The 14,060-nt window shown below is 47.4% G+C and overlaps 1 protein-coding gene across 3 annotated transcripts in view; it reads right to left on the bottom strand.

Annotated features, from left to right (window-relative positions):
• Window positions 1-7,695: 7,695 nt before the first annotated feature.
• The window catches only part of SLC35D4 (solute carrier family 35 member D4), a 148,751-nt gene continuing 142,386 nt past the window's right edge, over window positions 7,696-14,060 (bottom strand). Inside the window, exon 14 of one of the 3 annotated variants that reach the window (XM_075532592.1) lies at window positions 7,696-11,371. In XM_075532592.1, coding sequence (XP_075388707.1) covers window positions 11,311-11,371 — 61 coding nt within the window. In that variant the 3' untranslated portion in view covers window positions 7,696-11,310. The remainder of the gene's footprint in view (window positions 11,372-14,060) is intronic. The other 2 variants (XM_075532591.1, XM_075532590.1) reach the window with 2 other exon arrangements.

Below are 14,060 nucleotides of genomic sequence, written 5' to 3'. Positions count from 1 at the left end.
ACACCATGATTGGCTTGTCTACTCCCCGCAACCCTTCTGTAAGGGGATATCAGTTGCCTACAGATGGGTCTCAGGTCCCCAATCTGCACTCCCCCTCTTTCATAATGATGTGATTTTTTGTTGTTGTTCTTTGCTGACTGATACCTGATCCCTTCAACACCTCATGATCACACAGGCTGGTGTGCTTCTTCCAGATGGGCTTTGTTGCTTCTGAGATAAATGGCTGCTTGTTTACCTTTAAGCCTGTAAGACCCAAAATACTATATCTTCTGATAGTCGAGCACCATCAGCTTTCTTCACCACATTTGCTTATGCACTCATGTGTCTTCAATGATTATACTAGGAAAGTGAGCACACAATGCTATCATTTTTTAGTTCTTTGATGCCTAATAACTGATCCCTTCAGTACTGTGTGATCACAAAGGTGGGTGTGTTTCTTCCATGTGGACTTTGTGGTTTCTGAGACAGATGGCAGCTTGGTTCTTATAGGTTTTCATGTCAACGTGGCGAATGATACTAATGGTCTTTCATATGTTGAACCTGCATCCCTGGTATGAATCCCACTTGGTCATGGTGAATTATTTGTTTTATATACTTTTGTATTCTATTGGCCAGTATTTTGTTAAGGATTTTTGCATCAATGTTCATTAAGGATATTGGTTTGTAGTTCTCGATTCTTATGGGTTCCCTGTCCAGTTTTGGTATCAGGGTTATACTAGTTTCATAGAAGGAGCTCAGGAGTTTGCCATCTTTTTTCTGGAAGAGTTTGTGTAGGATCGGTGTCAGATTTTCCCTGCATGCTTGGTAGAATTTTCCTGTGAAGCCATCTGGTCCAGGAGATTTTTGTTGTTGTTAATGCCTTGATAACTTTGTCTATTTCTTCTATTGCTATGGGTCTGTTGCTATTCTTGACGTCCATCAGGAATAGTGTAGGGAGGGATTGTTTTTCCAAGAATTTGTCCATGTCTTCCAAGTTGTTGAATTCATTGGAATACAGTCCTTCGGAGTACTGTGTAATTAACCCTTTTATTTCATTAGGATCTGTTATAATATCCCTTCTTTCATGCCTCATCCTTGCTATTGAGATTTGTTCTTTCCTTTCTTTGGTTAGGTTTGCCAGCGGTCTATCAATTCTGTTTATCCTTTCAAAGAAACCATTTTTGGCAGCATTAATTTTCCCCATCATTTTCTTATTTTCCCTCTCCTGAATCTCAGCCATTTTAATTATTTCTTTTCTTTTGCTATTAGTAGGATTGTCCTGTGGACTCTGTTCTAGTTATTGTACATTTTCTGCCAACATATCAATCATAAGTCTTCCTTCCTTTTCAATGTGTGTATGTATTGCTATGAAGCTTCCTCTAATAACTGCCTTTGCTGTGTCCCATAAATTTTGGTACATCGTGTTCTCATTCTCATTGGTTTCTAGAAATTTCCTAATTTTATCTCTGTTCTTGGCAAGTACGCAGTCCTTTTTCAATAGAGCTTTTCTTCCTCCAATTGTTTGCTCTTGTTTTCTTCATCTTCCATGTATTGATTTCCAGCCTTATGGCCCAGTGGTCAGAGAGAGGTCTATATGATAACAATGTGCTTAAATTTATGCAGATTCACCTCTAAATATCTATCAGGTCAAATTGTCTAATTGTAGTGTTTAGATCTCTAGCTTCCTTGTTGAGTTTCTTTCCCTGTGATCTATCTTTCTCAGAGAGCGGTGTACTTAAGTCACCTACTATAATTGTTGAGGCTGTGATTCCTTTTTAAATTTTTTGGAGCATTTGATTGATGGATCCAGTGGGTTTCTTGTTTGGGGAATATATGTTTAAAGTGCTTAGTGGTTCTTTGTCTACCGTTCCTTTGAGCATAATATAGTGTCCCTCTTATCTCTTTTTATGGTTTGAACTTTGAGGTCAATTTTATCCATGATTAGGATTGCAACCCTTGCTTTTTTTGAATTACTGTATGCTTGGTATGCCTTTCTCCAGCCTTTGATATTCAGTCTATTTTTGTCTGTAGCCTTGAAATGTGTCTCCTGTAGGCAGCAGAGTGATAGGTTGTGTTTTCTAAGTCTGTCGGCTAGCGTCAGTCTTTTAATGCCTAAGTTCAGTCCATTGATATCCAGGGTTATTATCTCCATTTGTGGGTTCTGTAATGTCATCTTATACCTTTTGTGTTGGGTGTTTTTCTACCTTCCTCTCTTATGTGTGTTGTGCATGTGTGTGTAGTTCATTCTTGACTTCTTTCTACCCTTAAGACAATGCTATCTTGGTGACTGTTTTCTCTTTTTTGTCCTCTGGGTGGGGTTGTTCTATGTGGCAGTCTCTTATTTATGCTTGGTGAGTGCTGTTCTTCTGCCCATACTGGGTCGGCAAGGATATTTTGTAGGGCTGGGTTTCTTCTAATATATTCTTTGATTTTTTTCCCCTTGTCTGGGAAGACTCTTACTTCTCCATCTATCTTGATCAATAATTTGCCTGGGTAGTGTATTCTTGGGTTTGCATTATTTTCCTTAAAGTTTTGGAATGCGTTACTCTACTTTCTCCTCTTCTTCATAGTTTCTGCTGATAGGTTTAAGGATATTCTTATTGGGGAGCCTTTATATGTAATTCTTGTTTTTCCCTAGCTGTTCTCATTATTTTCTCCTTGTCTTTGTTGTGTCTTCCTCTGGTAATCAAATTATTCTGATGTTGTTCCTCGTCATAGCATCTGACATAGCTCTTAGGTTTTCTTCAGCTTCTCTGATGATCTTATTAGATTTTTGTTCACGTTTGTTAATGTCTGCTTGGCTGTCTTCTAGGCCACTGGTGCAGTTCTCTGCCTCCTCCAGTCGATTGGTGAAGTCTGTGAGTCTGCTACTGGTTTTTGTTATCTCGTCCCTAAGCTCTTGCATTTCCCTTTTGTGAATGGACGTTAACTCCTCTATCGTTTCATCCTTTTTCTGTATTGTTTCCCTCATATCCTGTAAGACTCCAAGCAGCATTCTGAAAATTTCTTTCTGTGGCAAATCAATGTCTGCTTCTTCTATACACATTGTTAAGTTCAGGACATCTGCCATTGCCTTTTGTTTCTCCTGTTTCTTCATTGAGGTCATTGGGGCTGATTGCTGTTTGCGTTGCACTGTTTTAGAGGAGCCAGGTGCCATGTTCCAGGGAGTCAAAGAGCACTGGCTCTCTCTGGAAGACTTGTAGGAATGCTTCTTTGATCTGCCTGCAGCTAATTTCACTATGGAATTGGCCTACCACTTTATCCACTTATGGCTTCACTCTTTCCCTAGTCAACCAGTATTTTGTCATTAGGAAGGCAAGTTGGATGTTCCTCTCAGGGGACACTGGTTGGGTTGTTGTGGACCCACAAGGATGGTGCTATACTTGGTGATCTCACAAGAAGCTGTGATGGTGTGGCCCATGGTGACTTGGGGCACTAAAGAGGGTGTGCGGGGGTGTCCACTGCAACGGGAGTGACACAGAGGACTGGTGGGTTGCCCGCTTTGGTGTAGAGCGCCTCAAATGGTGGGCAGAATTTTCCTGGCCAGGTAGATCACTGTGGAGATTGGTCAGAGGTTCCCACAGCAGTGTGGTACATTGGAAAGTGTTGGCCGAGCTGCCTTAGGCTATACGAGGTACTATGGCAGGTGGGAGGAAGTCCCCTCAGTCATGAGGGACCACAGAAGATGGATAGGAGCTCCTCCAGCCACAGAGGCAGGATTTCTCAGCCAGGTGTCAAGCACTGCAGAGTGCGGGCAGGTGGAATTTCCCCGTAAGACGTTGGGCAGGATAGCCCTTGGCAGATCGGGTTGCGCTGCAGAGGATGGAGTTCTCCCAGCTGGGTGGAGGGCAGGCAAAAATGCCTTAGGCTAAGGTGAGTGGTCTGGTGGTAGGCAGTGGTGTGAGCAAAATGGGAAGAGAAAAAGAAGAAAAAAACGAAGCCTGCTAAGACTGTGGGGGGATATAGAGGAGTGAGGGAAACAAAAGTAACAATATAGCTGAGCCCTGAGCCCTTGATTGTGGGGATGGAGGGATTTAATCCCTACCTCAAGGTGGTGGCAAGCTGTGGCTGTGTTTAGATAAAACCCCTGCACCAGCCCCAACTGATCCCAGCTCCAGCAGAGTCAGTGGCAGGGCTAAGGTGAAACCCGAGCTGACCTCCACTGTTGTAAGACAAAAGCTCCCATCCCCTCAAAACCTAGTGGATCTGTGCCTACCTATCTTTATGATGCTCCTCCCGTGACCCGGCAGTGTGGGATTTCCCTCTTAGTAACTCTCCTGGGCTGATTTCTGTGGAGTCCCTCTGGCATGTGTTACTCAGTCGCCATCTTTCCAGAAGTCTCCTGACTCTGTTTTCTTAAAATCATTTCAAACAAATAAACTCACTGCCATCGAGTTGATGCCATCTCATGGTGACCCTATAGGAAAGAATTTTCCGAGACTGTGATTCTTGCAGGAGTAGAATGCCCAGTCATCCTCTGGAGCAGTGGCTGGTGGTTTTAAACAGCTGACCCCATGGTTAGCAGCCACCAGGGCTCCTTCACACTTGGAATTTTACTGTCTGCATGTTGACTATCTTTCTCCACCACAAGAAAGGTTTGTCTTGTTCATGGCTATCACCCCAGAGTCCAGCACATAGGAAGCTCTCAGTATCAGCTGAATGAATGAATGAGTGAGTGAATAAGATCTTGGACCACAGGCCCTGCCCAATGAAGGACTGGGCAAACACTCTGCTGCTGCCCACCCCAGGTAGCTCATGGACTAGAATCAGCTAAGGCAGAGACTGGAGTCTCCAATTGGAAGAGTCTATGCTGTGAAGGGTTTCAGGGAGCCCAGATTAGACTCACTAGAAAGAAGCAGAAATCGAGAGCCTCAGGACACATTCTCCTCTCAGCATGTCCTAGGGACAGCAGGGCTGAGGGCTTCTGCTCTGTTACCTATTGCAGTTGAATTAAGTCCCAAAACTCAGTGGCTTAGAACAGCATCAATTTATGTTTACAGAAGATGTATTTAAACTATCCCGAATAAAATTCCCCTCGTCCTACTCTGGGTTGGAGGTCAGTATGGTTGCTCATTATATTCATGTGCATATGTATAGTATGCTGTTCATACTCTTATACGGATAAAAGGTATTTAATAAGTGACTGTTCAATGATGAATGAATAAATGAGTCAAAGGTAAAAAAAGAAAAGCACCAATTTTGTTATAGCTCATGATTTGGAGATCAGAAATTCTGGCCCAGCTCTCATTGGCTGGTCCTCCTGCTCTGAGTGGTTAGGTAATGCCTTGGTACCTAGCTGACAGTTGGGCTCATCTAGAGGGTCCAAGATACTCCCTCCCAGTCCTGCTTTCCTGGCAGGACAGCTGGGAGTATGGCTCAGTGGAGACTGTCGGAAGGTCCTGGTCTCCAGCACACTAGCCTCAGAACCATCTGACTCCTCCCCCAGCAGCTCAGAGCTGCCCAAGGCTGGCCCAAAAGACCAAGGCTGAAGCTGCCAGGCTCCTTTTGACTTAACCTTGAAGTCCCATAGCTTTGCTTCCACCACGCTCTACACAGTCACAGAGCCAGGCTAGATTCAAGAGATAGGCACCATACAGGGCCACGAGGACTGTTGAGGTGGACATGGGAAATATTATCTTTGAACTTTGCCGAGAGCCTTGAGACCCTCTTTCCTTAACTCTGTATAAAGTCTGCTCTCTGTTTCCCATTCTCTCCCTGCCCTCACCTCCTGCCACTCCCCACCCCTTGTTCTCTCCAGCTCTTATATGAGAACTTCATCACATTACTCTGTCCAAGGGTGTTCCCTTCCCTGTTGCCCTGCCTCATCCCCCCAGGCATGTGTATGGTCCATGTCCTCAGCTCTGCCATGTCTGAAGCTCAAATCACATTTCTCCCTGGAAGGACGTCTCTGGTCCTCTGCTGAAACAGCAGCCTTTCCACCCAGCCAGTCCCTTTCCTGGCTTTATTTTCCTCCTGAGAGTTTGTGTTGGTGGTGTCCCTGGTGGCACTATCAGGTAAGTGGTGAACTGCTAAATGCAAGGTTGGTGGTTCCAACCCACTGATGGCTCTTTGGGAGAAAGAGGAGACTGCTCCTGTAAAGATTTACAGCCTCAAGAACTCTATAGAGGATGGCTACTATGTGTGGGAATCCACTCATTGGCAGTGGGTTGGGGTTTTGCTGGTTTAAACACAACACAAGGATCCCATCTAAGGGAAAGGGTGAGCTTCAATACATACTGAAGCCTTGGAAATCCTATGGGGCAATTAATTGTCCTCTGTTCTGTGTGGTCACTGCATCACCATAAAGGAAATGGCATATTTTTCATATTTTATTACTACTCACCCACCTGCAACTAAAGTTCGGCCCCATAAGGATAAGGATTAATCTCTGTGCAATGCCCAAGGCTGCAGTCCTGGGAGAAGTGCTTAGCATGATATGAGCACCCAATAAATATTTATTGGATGCATAAATGTATCCTTTCCAGTCTCTTAAACTGCTACCAGTATGCTGAGAACATTCCAATTAATTTCTCTAATCCTGGTTTTTCCCACCCAACTTCTTACATTCAGGGTCTTGATACCAAAGCACCCTGATGTGTGCTGAAAGGACAGCAATTTGAATCCACTAGCACTCCTCTATAGGGGCAGTCTGCTCCGTCAAGGCCCACAGCCTCAGAAACCGGATGGAGCAGGATTTGAGCACCTGCAGGGTCTCTAGGAGCTGGAATTCATGAGATGGCAGTGGGCTGGGCTGGACCGGGCTGGAAATGGATGCTGTTTGTGCCACTGAGTGGATTTCAACCCAGTGATCGGAGTGACAGCTTTCGCTTCACTGGCATGAAAGAACCACTGGAACCAGTTCACCACACCATTGTTTGTTTGTACTCTACTCCAACCAAATTCTGCCACTCATCACCTCTCCTAGAGAGGTTTCTGAGACTGTGAATCTCTACAGGAGCAGCCAGTCTTGGCTTTCTCCTGAGAAGCAGTTACTGGGTTTAAACCACTGAGTTTGTGGTTAGTAGCCCAATGCTTAACTCACAATGTTGCCAGGGAACTTGGTGCCAAAAAACTAGCCCACTGGTGATAAAGTGATTCCAGCTCATATTGATCCATCGAGTTTCTGAAGCTGTAACTCTTTACGAGAGCAGAAACCCTCAGCTTTCTCCCAAGGAGCAGCTAATGGGTTTGAACTACTAAGTTTGTGGTTAACAGCCCAGTACAAGGCTCACTGTGCCACTAAGATCTTCACAGTCAGCATGCACTTACACTGGCAGCTCAGATGAACCACAAGCGGCAGGCAGCTGCCAAGCCAGGCAGCACAGGTCTGGAAGCAGAAGCCCATGGGCCGTCTGTTTAGAGCTAAATGACTTGGATATTAGGGGTGGGGAGGGGAAGGAGGATTATGGGTTTGTGTTTAAAACCATGAACTCCCTTTTTGCAGTAACTTTCCCTGTAAGTATTCTCATTTCCCATCAGGATGCGAGACTTAAAAAAAAAAAAGACAAATTACCAAGAAAATAGATGGTTTATTTTTTACATCCATAGTAGAATATTACATAATCAAAGAGAACCTTCTCTCTCATCACAGAATGTATATCCTACAGTCTTTCTGTATGAAAACAAACAGACAACAAAAACAACTTGACACTCATTTGAAGCCAGTAAGGACTAAGATCATCAGGACCAGACAGGATGTGACCAAATGCACTGGCTCAGGTGAGAGAAACTTCTGGAAGAGCTTGCAGATTATCCAGAGGGCCTTGAAGATGAGAACTGCGGGTCTGCTGTGGTGGTGCCCAGCCTGTGTGTGTTCTTCAGACAAGGGGTCACCCTGCTCAGAGCTGAACCTGTGGGGGAACAACTGCTGCCGTTGAGTCAATTCCAACTTCTTCAGAATAGAACTGTGCACCACTGGGTTTTCAATGACTGGCTTTTCTCAGAAATAGATCACCCGGCTTTCTTCCAAGGAGCCTCTGGGTAGATTTGAATCCCCCACCTTCTGTTTACTTATAAATGTTCAACTGTTTATGTCACCCAGTTGGACAAAAAACACACAGTGAAAGTTTGAGAAAGAACAGATGGGCAGCTGAAGGAACGATGAAGGTAGGCTGAAGCAGCACCTTATTTTCTACCTCTTGTGGTTGTCAAAGTAAGAAGAAGTTTGAGATATTTACAACAATGGGATTGGGGTGTTTACCTTTGCTGCAAATACATCCACGAATATGGTGGTGCATACAGGAGGAAAAGTTATGGAAACTTCTTAGACGCAGTCAAACACTTTGAGGGAATAAGTAGTTGGCCTAAGGGCTCAGGACCAAGGGCTCAAGGACATAAAGGTCATTGGCATAACGGATTCCCCCAAGACATTATTCTACATCCTACTTTGATGAGCAGTGAGTAGGGTCTTACGAGCTCCCGAGTGGCCCTCTAAGGTGAGAGTATTGGCCTTTCCCTGTCCAGAGGAAAGAATAATGAAAGTTGAAGACTCATGGAAACAGTCCAGTGGAACAGCAGCCCTCACAATCCTGAGATTGGAAGAACTAGATGGTGCCCTGCTACCACCACCAACTGCTCAGAAAGGGATCACATTGGAACAGTGGCTCTCAGCCTGTGGGTCGTGACCCCTTTGGTGGGGAGGGTCAAACAACCCTTTCACAGGGATAGCCTAGGACCATCGAAAAACATATATTTCTGATGGTCTTAGGAACTGAGACACTGCTCCTCTATCCATCTCCAGGAGGGTCCACCCACATGAAGATACACCCACAAATGAGTACCCAGCCATGCTTCAAGACAAAATTTCATTTATTTGTCATTAGAAATAAATATTTCACAATATATAATTACATAATGTTTTGTGATTAATCACTATGCTTCAGTTATGTTCAATTTGCCACAAAGAAAATATACCCTGCATATCAGATATTTTGATGGTTCATAACAGTAGCAATATTACAGTTATGAAGTAGCAATGAAAATAGTTTTATGGTTGGGGTCACCACAACATGAAGAACTGTATTAAAGGGTCGCAGCATTAGGAAGGTTGAGAACCACTGCATTAGAAGGTCCTTGATGTAGTGGTAGAAAAATGGGGGGGGGAAACCCAAATAAGAAAAAAAGGCCATGCTTACTGGTCATATAGAGATTGGCGGAACACCAAGACGATGGCTCTTAATCACCCTTCAGGGGTGGGAATAACCTCACCCCCATGACTCAATTTTCAGTCCAATAGACAGGTATATAGTAAGGAGAACAATAACACTAGAGATGTACACCCCCCCTGGAATAATCAACCATGTGAAAACAACCAGTTTTCAAAGGCAGTATTTGTCCAAGGGAGGAAGGAGGGTAAGTGATGTCATACAACAGGGGTTGCAATCACTGAGATGAAACAAAATGTACATGAATTGTTGAATGGAAAACCAATCTGCTCTGTAAACCTTCGCCCAATTCAAAGTAAAGTTTAAAAATATATATTTAAAAAATAAAATCAAATAAAAATAGGAGTCTGAAATATAATTTAAAACAAAATTAAAAACATAATTGATATCCTTAAAAATTTCAGCAACGTTTTAAAGCCTATCCTACTTGTCCTTCCAGCCTTACAAGATGAATAGAATTGCCCCCACGGGATTTCCAAGGCCCGGGAAAATGAGCCCTGGTACTCCTGTGGGATAAACATTGAGTTGCTAACCTCAAGGCGCGCAGTTCAAAGCCACCGGACATCCCTCCAGAGAGGAGGCAATCTACTTCCATAAAGATCTACAATCTGGGACACCCTAAGGAACAGTCCTCTCGGGCCATCAGGAGTTGATCTCCTTGATGGCAGTGAGTATGACTTACGGGCTCAGAGCTTCATGTCTTTCGAACATGGAGCTGCTCGGGGTGAGTCTGCTTCTCCGACAGTGCCAGCAGGGCTTCCTCTGGGAGCTCAGGGGCAGGGAAAGCGGGAAACCAGGTGTTTGTCTTTGATGAAGGACAAAGCAGATTAACATGATCTATCTGTGAGGGTCACACTAACATGTTTCCTAAACGGTAAGCACAGACCAGCCCAACACAGAAGAGCAATCCGAAATCTTTGGGTTCCTAATATGCAAATCCATGCCTATTTGTTAGGTTTCCTTTTTCTTTTTCAGCAAGTTGGAGCCCGCTGCCTGAACGGATGCTAATCTCTGCAGGGCTGCGGGGGGGTGGGAGGGGGGTGCCAGCCAGGCCTGGCTCCCTGCCCCTGCATGGAGACATCCTGAACTTCCCCACCTTCTGCATCCCAGACGACCTGAGCTCTGTCACCCCTGGCTGAGAAGGAAGGTATTTGAGAAACCTTCATGAGCAGCAGAATCAGGAGCTCATCGCTCTTTTCCGAATCAAATTACCATTGTGTGCAAGGCTCATTCCTTTTGAGATTCTCATGGAGGCAAACATAGGGGGTTAATCGAGTTTTCAATCTGGCTTGGAAAACATAGATCCGTGCTCAGTGATCTCAAATCTCCCTCAGGGATACCAGAGGTTTAAAGGGATTGGAAGCATGGGGGAGTCTGCTGATTATGTGGTTTGCTTGTTGTTCTCCTGCCTGCAAAGGCCCTCCATCAGCGCTTTAGCAACCTGAGTACTGAGTGCCACCTGGAGACTGGCTGGCACAGGAATGTGGAAAGAGTTCAATCCAACACGCATCCTGACACGAGACGTTTATCAGCAGGCGAGAAAAGCAACACCGATCACAAAAGGCTTTAAAACTTATGAATGTGTCTTAACTGACTTCTCGCTTGACCCCCGAACTACCGCTCCACTCCATCTCCACCCACCCTCATCCCTCCGCTGAAGTCCTCCGAGGGCTGTCCGTGTGTCCACATGGGTGGGTGCGAGCTCTAGACCAGCGAGCAAGAAGGCAGGGGAAGGAGGTCTCCAGAGGTGTCTCCAGATGTGAAAAGCAGAAACTAAACAAAACAGCCCCACAGAACCCCCCAGCCAGCCGGCCTGTGTGGAGAACAGTGCTTGGTGAGAGAGATTCAGCAGCTGGAGTCCTGCCCCACAGCCCAGGGGAGCTGAGCCACCGTGACTCCGGCTTGTCCAGGCTCTGCAGAACTGGGGCCAGCGAGGGTCTCAGGAAAAGGAGGCTGGAGGCTGCCTGCTGCAGAAGCCTCCCAATCTCGATCTCCCCCAGGCAGCAAGCCTTCACGTTGCCAGCAACCGCCGCATCCCCCGGAGCCGAGCCTGCGTGTGTCCTGGCTTGGTCTCACCGTCCTTGCTCTTCTCTGCCCAGCATTCTCAACACAGGGGGTCCGCTCCAGCTGGTCATCGGCGAGGCCCCCTCTCACGCTGGCCGCCTTTTTATGAGCCTTTCTGCTCTGAGAAGACCAGCAAGGCCTCTCCAAGTGCACCGAGCAAGAGACTGCAACAAACAAACAAAACCAGCAAAGGGTCAGCTGCCTGCTCCCACACAAACAGGTCAAGACATGCCCCCTCTCCTCCTGCCATGGTGACCCCCGCTGCTCAAGTCAGCCCCCGGGCAGCTTCCCAAGAGAAGGCCTCAGGCCCAAGGTGGAAGTGTGGGGCCTTGACACCTTCCTTCAGGGAAGAGGGTGGGCCCGCTCAGCCCCTGCCAGGGGAGGGCGATGGCTTGGGTGGATGCCCTCTGGCCACACTAGGGTTTTCCCACAGAGCCCATCTGGATCGATGCTGATGAGCTGGCGCAAATTCCCATCATCTTCCCAATCTTAAGGGTAGCCTCTGAGCACTTTGAACTTTCAGTTAGGAAAAGGGGGGAAAGCTGTACCAGTTTCCGACAGGCGTTGAAAGGGCAAGTGGAGTGGAAGAACTGGAGTTTAGGAGGGAAGGAAACGCTGGCTAGCTAAGTGCGCCTGCAGTCCCGTGCGTGCAGTCTCCACGCTGGCTAAAGCAGACTTCTCAGCCATGGTCTGGGCCTGCCATCCTCCTCAGGAAGACACTTCTAGGGGCTGGGCTGGGCTTCAGGAGGGCACGGGGTGGGGCCCTGAGAGTAAAACGCTGGCCTTTCCATTATAACCTTGTCCCCCTTCCCACCTAGCATCTTGAACCTCCCACCAAACGCAGACCCAGCACTGAGGCGCCTTGCGGTTTCCCACGCAGCCAAAGGTACAGCCTGCAGGAGATGCTGCCACATGGCAGGCTGCGGGCGCCTGTTACCACGTGTGCCGATTAGCACTTTCCGTCGAGGGATGAATCGACTAGAATGTACGAAACAAGAAACTGGAGGATCTCCGAGAATTGTGCTCAAATTTTGGCTCCGGCACTTACTAGCAATGTCACCTTTTCTGTCGTATGGGAGACGTAGAAGCACGCCACCTAAAGCAGCCTGCCTCTGTGCTTGGCCAGGTAACAACAGGACTGTCTTCTCGCCTGCTGTCCTCCCAGAGCGTCAATCCCTCCGTTGGTGGCCCTCCCAGCTGGCTGGCTGCCCACCCTCGGCGTGAACACTTCCAGAGAGGGTACATCCCACCACTGGACTCACGCAAGTGTAAGGGTGTATTACTTGTGGAAGGCACCGTGGCTGGCCCGGGGGCTGACTGAGATGTGGCTTCTCCCTCAAGTAGGCCCTTCATACTGACTTAGAGCTGCTCCTCATAATCTCGCCTATTCGTCCGAGTGCTGCTTTCCGGGGCAACAAAGAACAAGTCCGCTCCTTGTCATCTCCCGTCAGCCTTGCGGGTCTGTGGGTACCAGGACGCCATCCTCGCAGTGGTGATGCTTGAGCTCCCTGTCGTCGCCACTGTGTCAACCCAGCTCCTGGAGGGTCTTTCTCTTTCTCACTGACCTTCTGCCTTTACCAAGCACGGTGTCCTTTCCCAGGGATGGGTCTCTGCTGTCCGCCTGCTAGAGTTCAAGCTCACTGCCCTCAAGTCCTTGCTGACTCACAGCAACGCTGTAGGACAGGGTAGAACGGGCCCTGTGGGATTCTGAGAGGAACTCTTTATGGGAGTCGAAAGCCTCTTCTTTGTCCCTTGGAGTGGCTAGTGGTTTTGAACTACTGACTTTTCAGTTAGCAGCCTAACATGTAACCACTATACCACCAGGGCTCCTCATAGAGAGAAGGAAATTCTCGGAACCATCGTAATCCCTACTCAGAGCCTCTGTGTGAGGGCAGAGAGAGGTGCTGGTCAAGTAGCTGCTCACTGGGGAGGTGGGGTGAGAGAATGCCCCTCCTTGTACCCAGGGGCTAACACCTGGGACCAAGATAAGATGGGCGTGAGGAGATGTACCCTAGTATCTTAAGCTCCGCGTTGGAATGGACACTCCTCTCTTTCCCACAGAAACACAAGGATAGGAAGTCTATAAAGCCTATTTAACTCACAGCTGGAATCGGAGTCTACAATAGAAATGAGCTGCATTTCCGAGGCCGTTCCTGGTTCACTCGCTCGCTCACTCACTCATGCATTACCATGGGGGCGATGCCGGCTGATGGAGACCCTGCAGGACAGGGAGCACTGCTCCTGTGGGTTTGTGAGCTGCGACTCTTTATGGGAGCAGAAGGCCTGGCATTCTCCCTCTTAGAACAATACCATCACTTATATGTTCTCCACGCTCCAAGAAGGCCAACATGTTAAACCAAACCCATTTATGAAGCTGAGGTCTGCTTATCCCTTGTCTAGTTCAGGGTCCCCAAGGTGATAGGGTTCAAGTTCCCGTTCTCTTTGGATAAAGGTGCCTTGGTTGGTGCCAACAGTTAACATGTTCAGCTGCTCACCAGAAGGTTGGCAGTTCAAGTCCACCCAGGAATACCCCAGTAGAAAGGCCTGGCTCTCACCTTGCAAAGAATCAGCCAGTGAGAACCCAGTGGGGCAGCGTTCCACTCTGATGTTTGTGGGGTGTCCAGGAGTGGACAGGACTGGAGGCGGGTGGGAAGGGACAGCTACACTCCTGGTGCACAGCTGACCTCTAAAGACCTGGCTGTCCCTTTCAACATCCTCGAGAGAGCGCACCCTGACTTCTTAAACCCCAAGCGAGCGCGTGTTACTGTGACCTGACACAAGGGCTGTGCAGGGCTCTGGGCCCAGGATGGTTGTATTTCTGGTCAGTATCACTGGAGGGTCAGCCTTGTATAC

The sequence above is a fragment of the Tenrec ecaudatus genome, chromosome 15 (genome assembly GCF_050624435.1).
Source record: "Tenrec ecaudatus isolate mTenEca1 chromosome 15, mTenEca1.hap1, whole genome shotgun sequence".
NCBI lineage: Eukaryota > Metazoa > Chordata > Mammalia > Afrosoricida > Tenrecidae > Tenrec > Tenrec ecaudatus.
The sequence above is the reverse complement of the archived record's forward strand: the minus strand, read 5'-3'. Positions and strand labels throughout refer to the sequence as shown.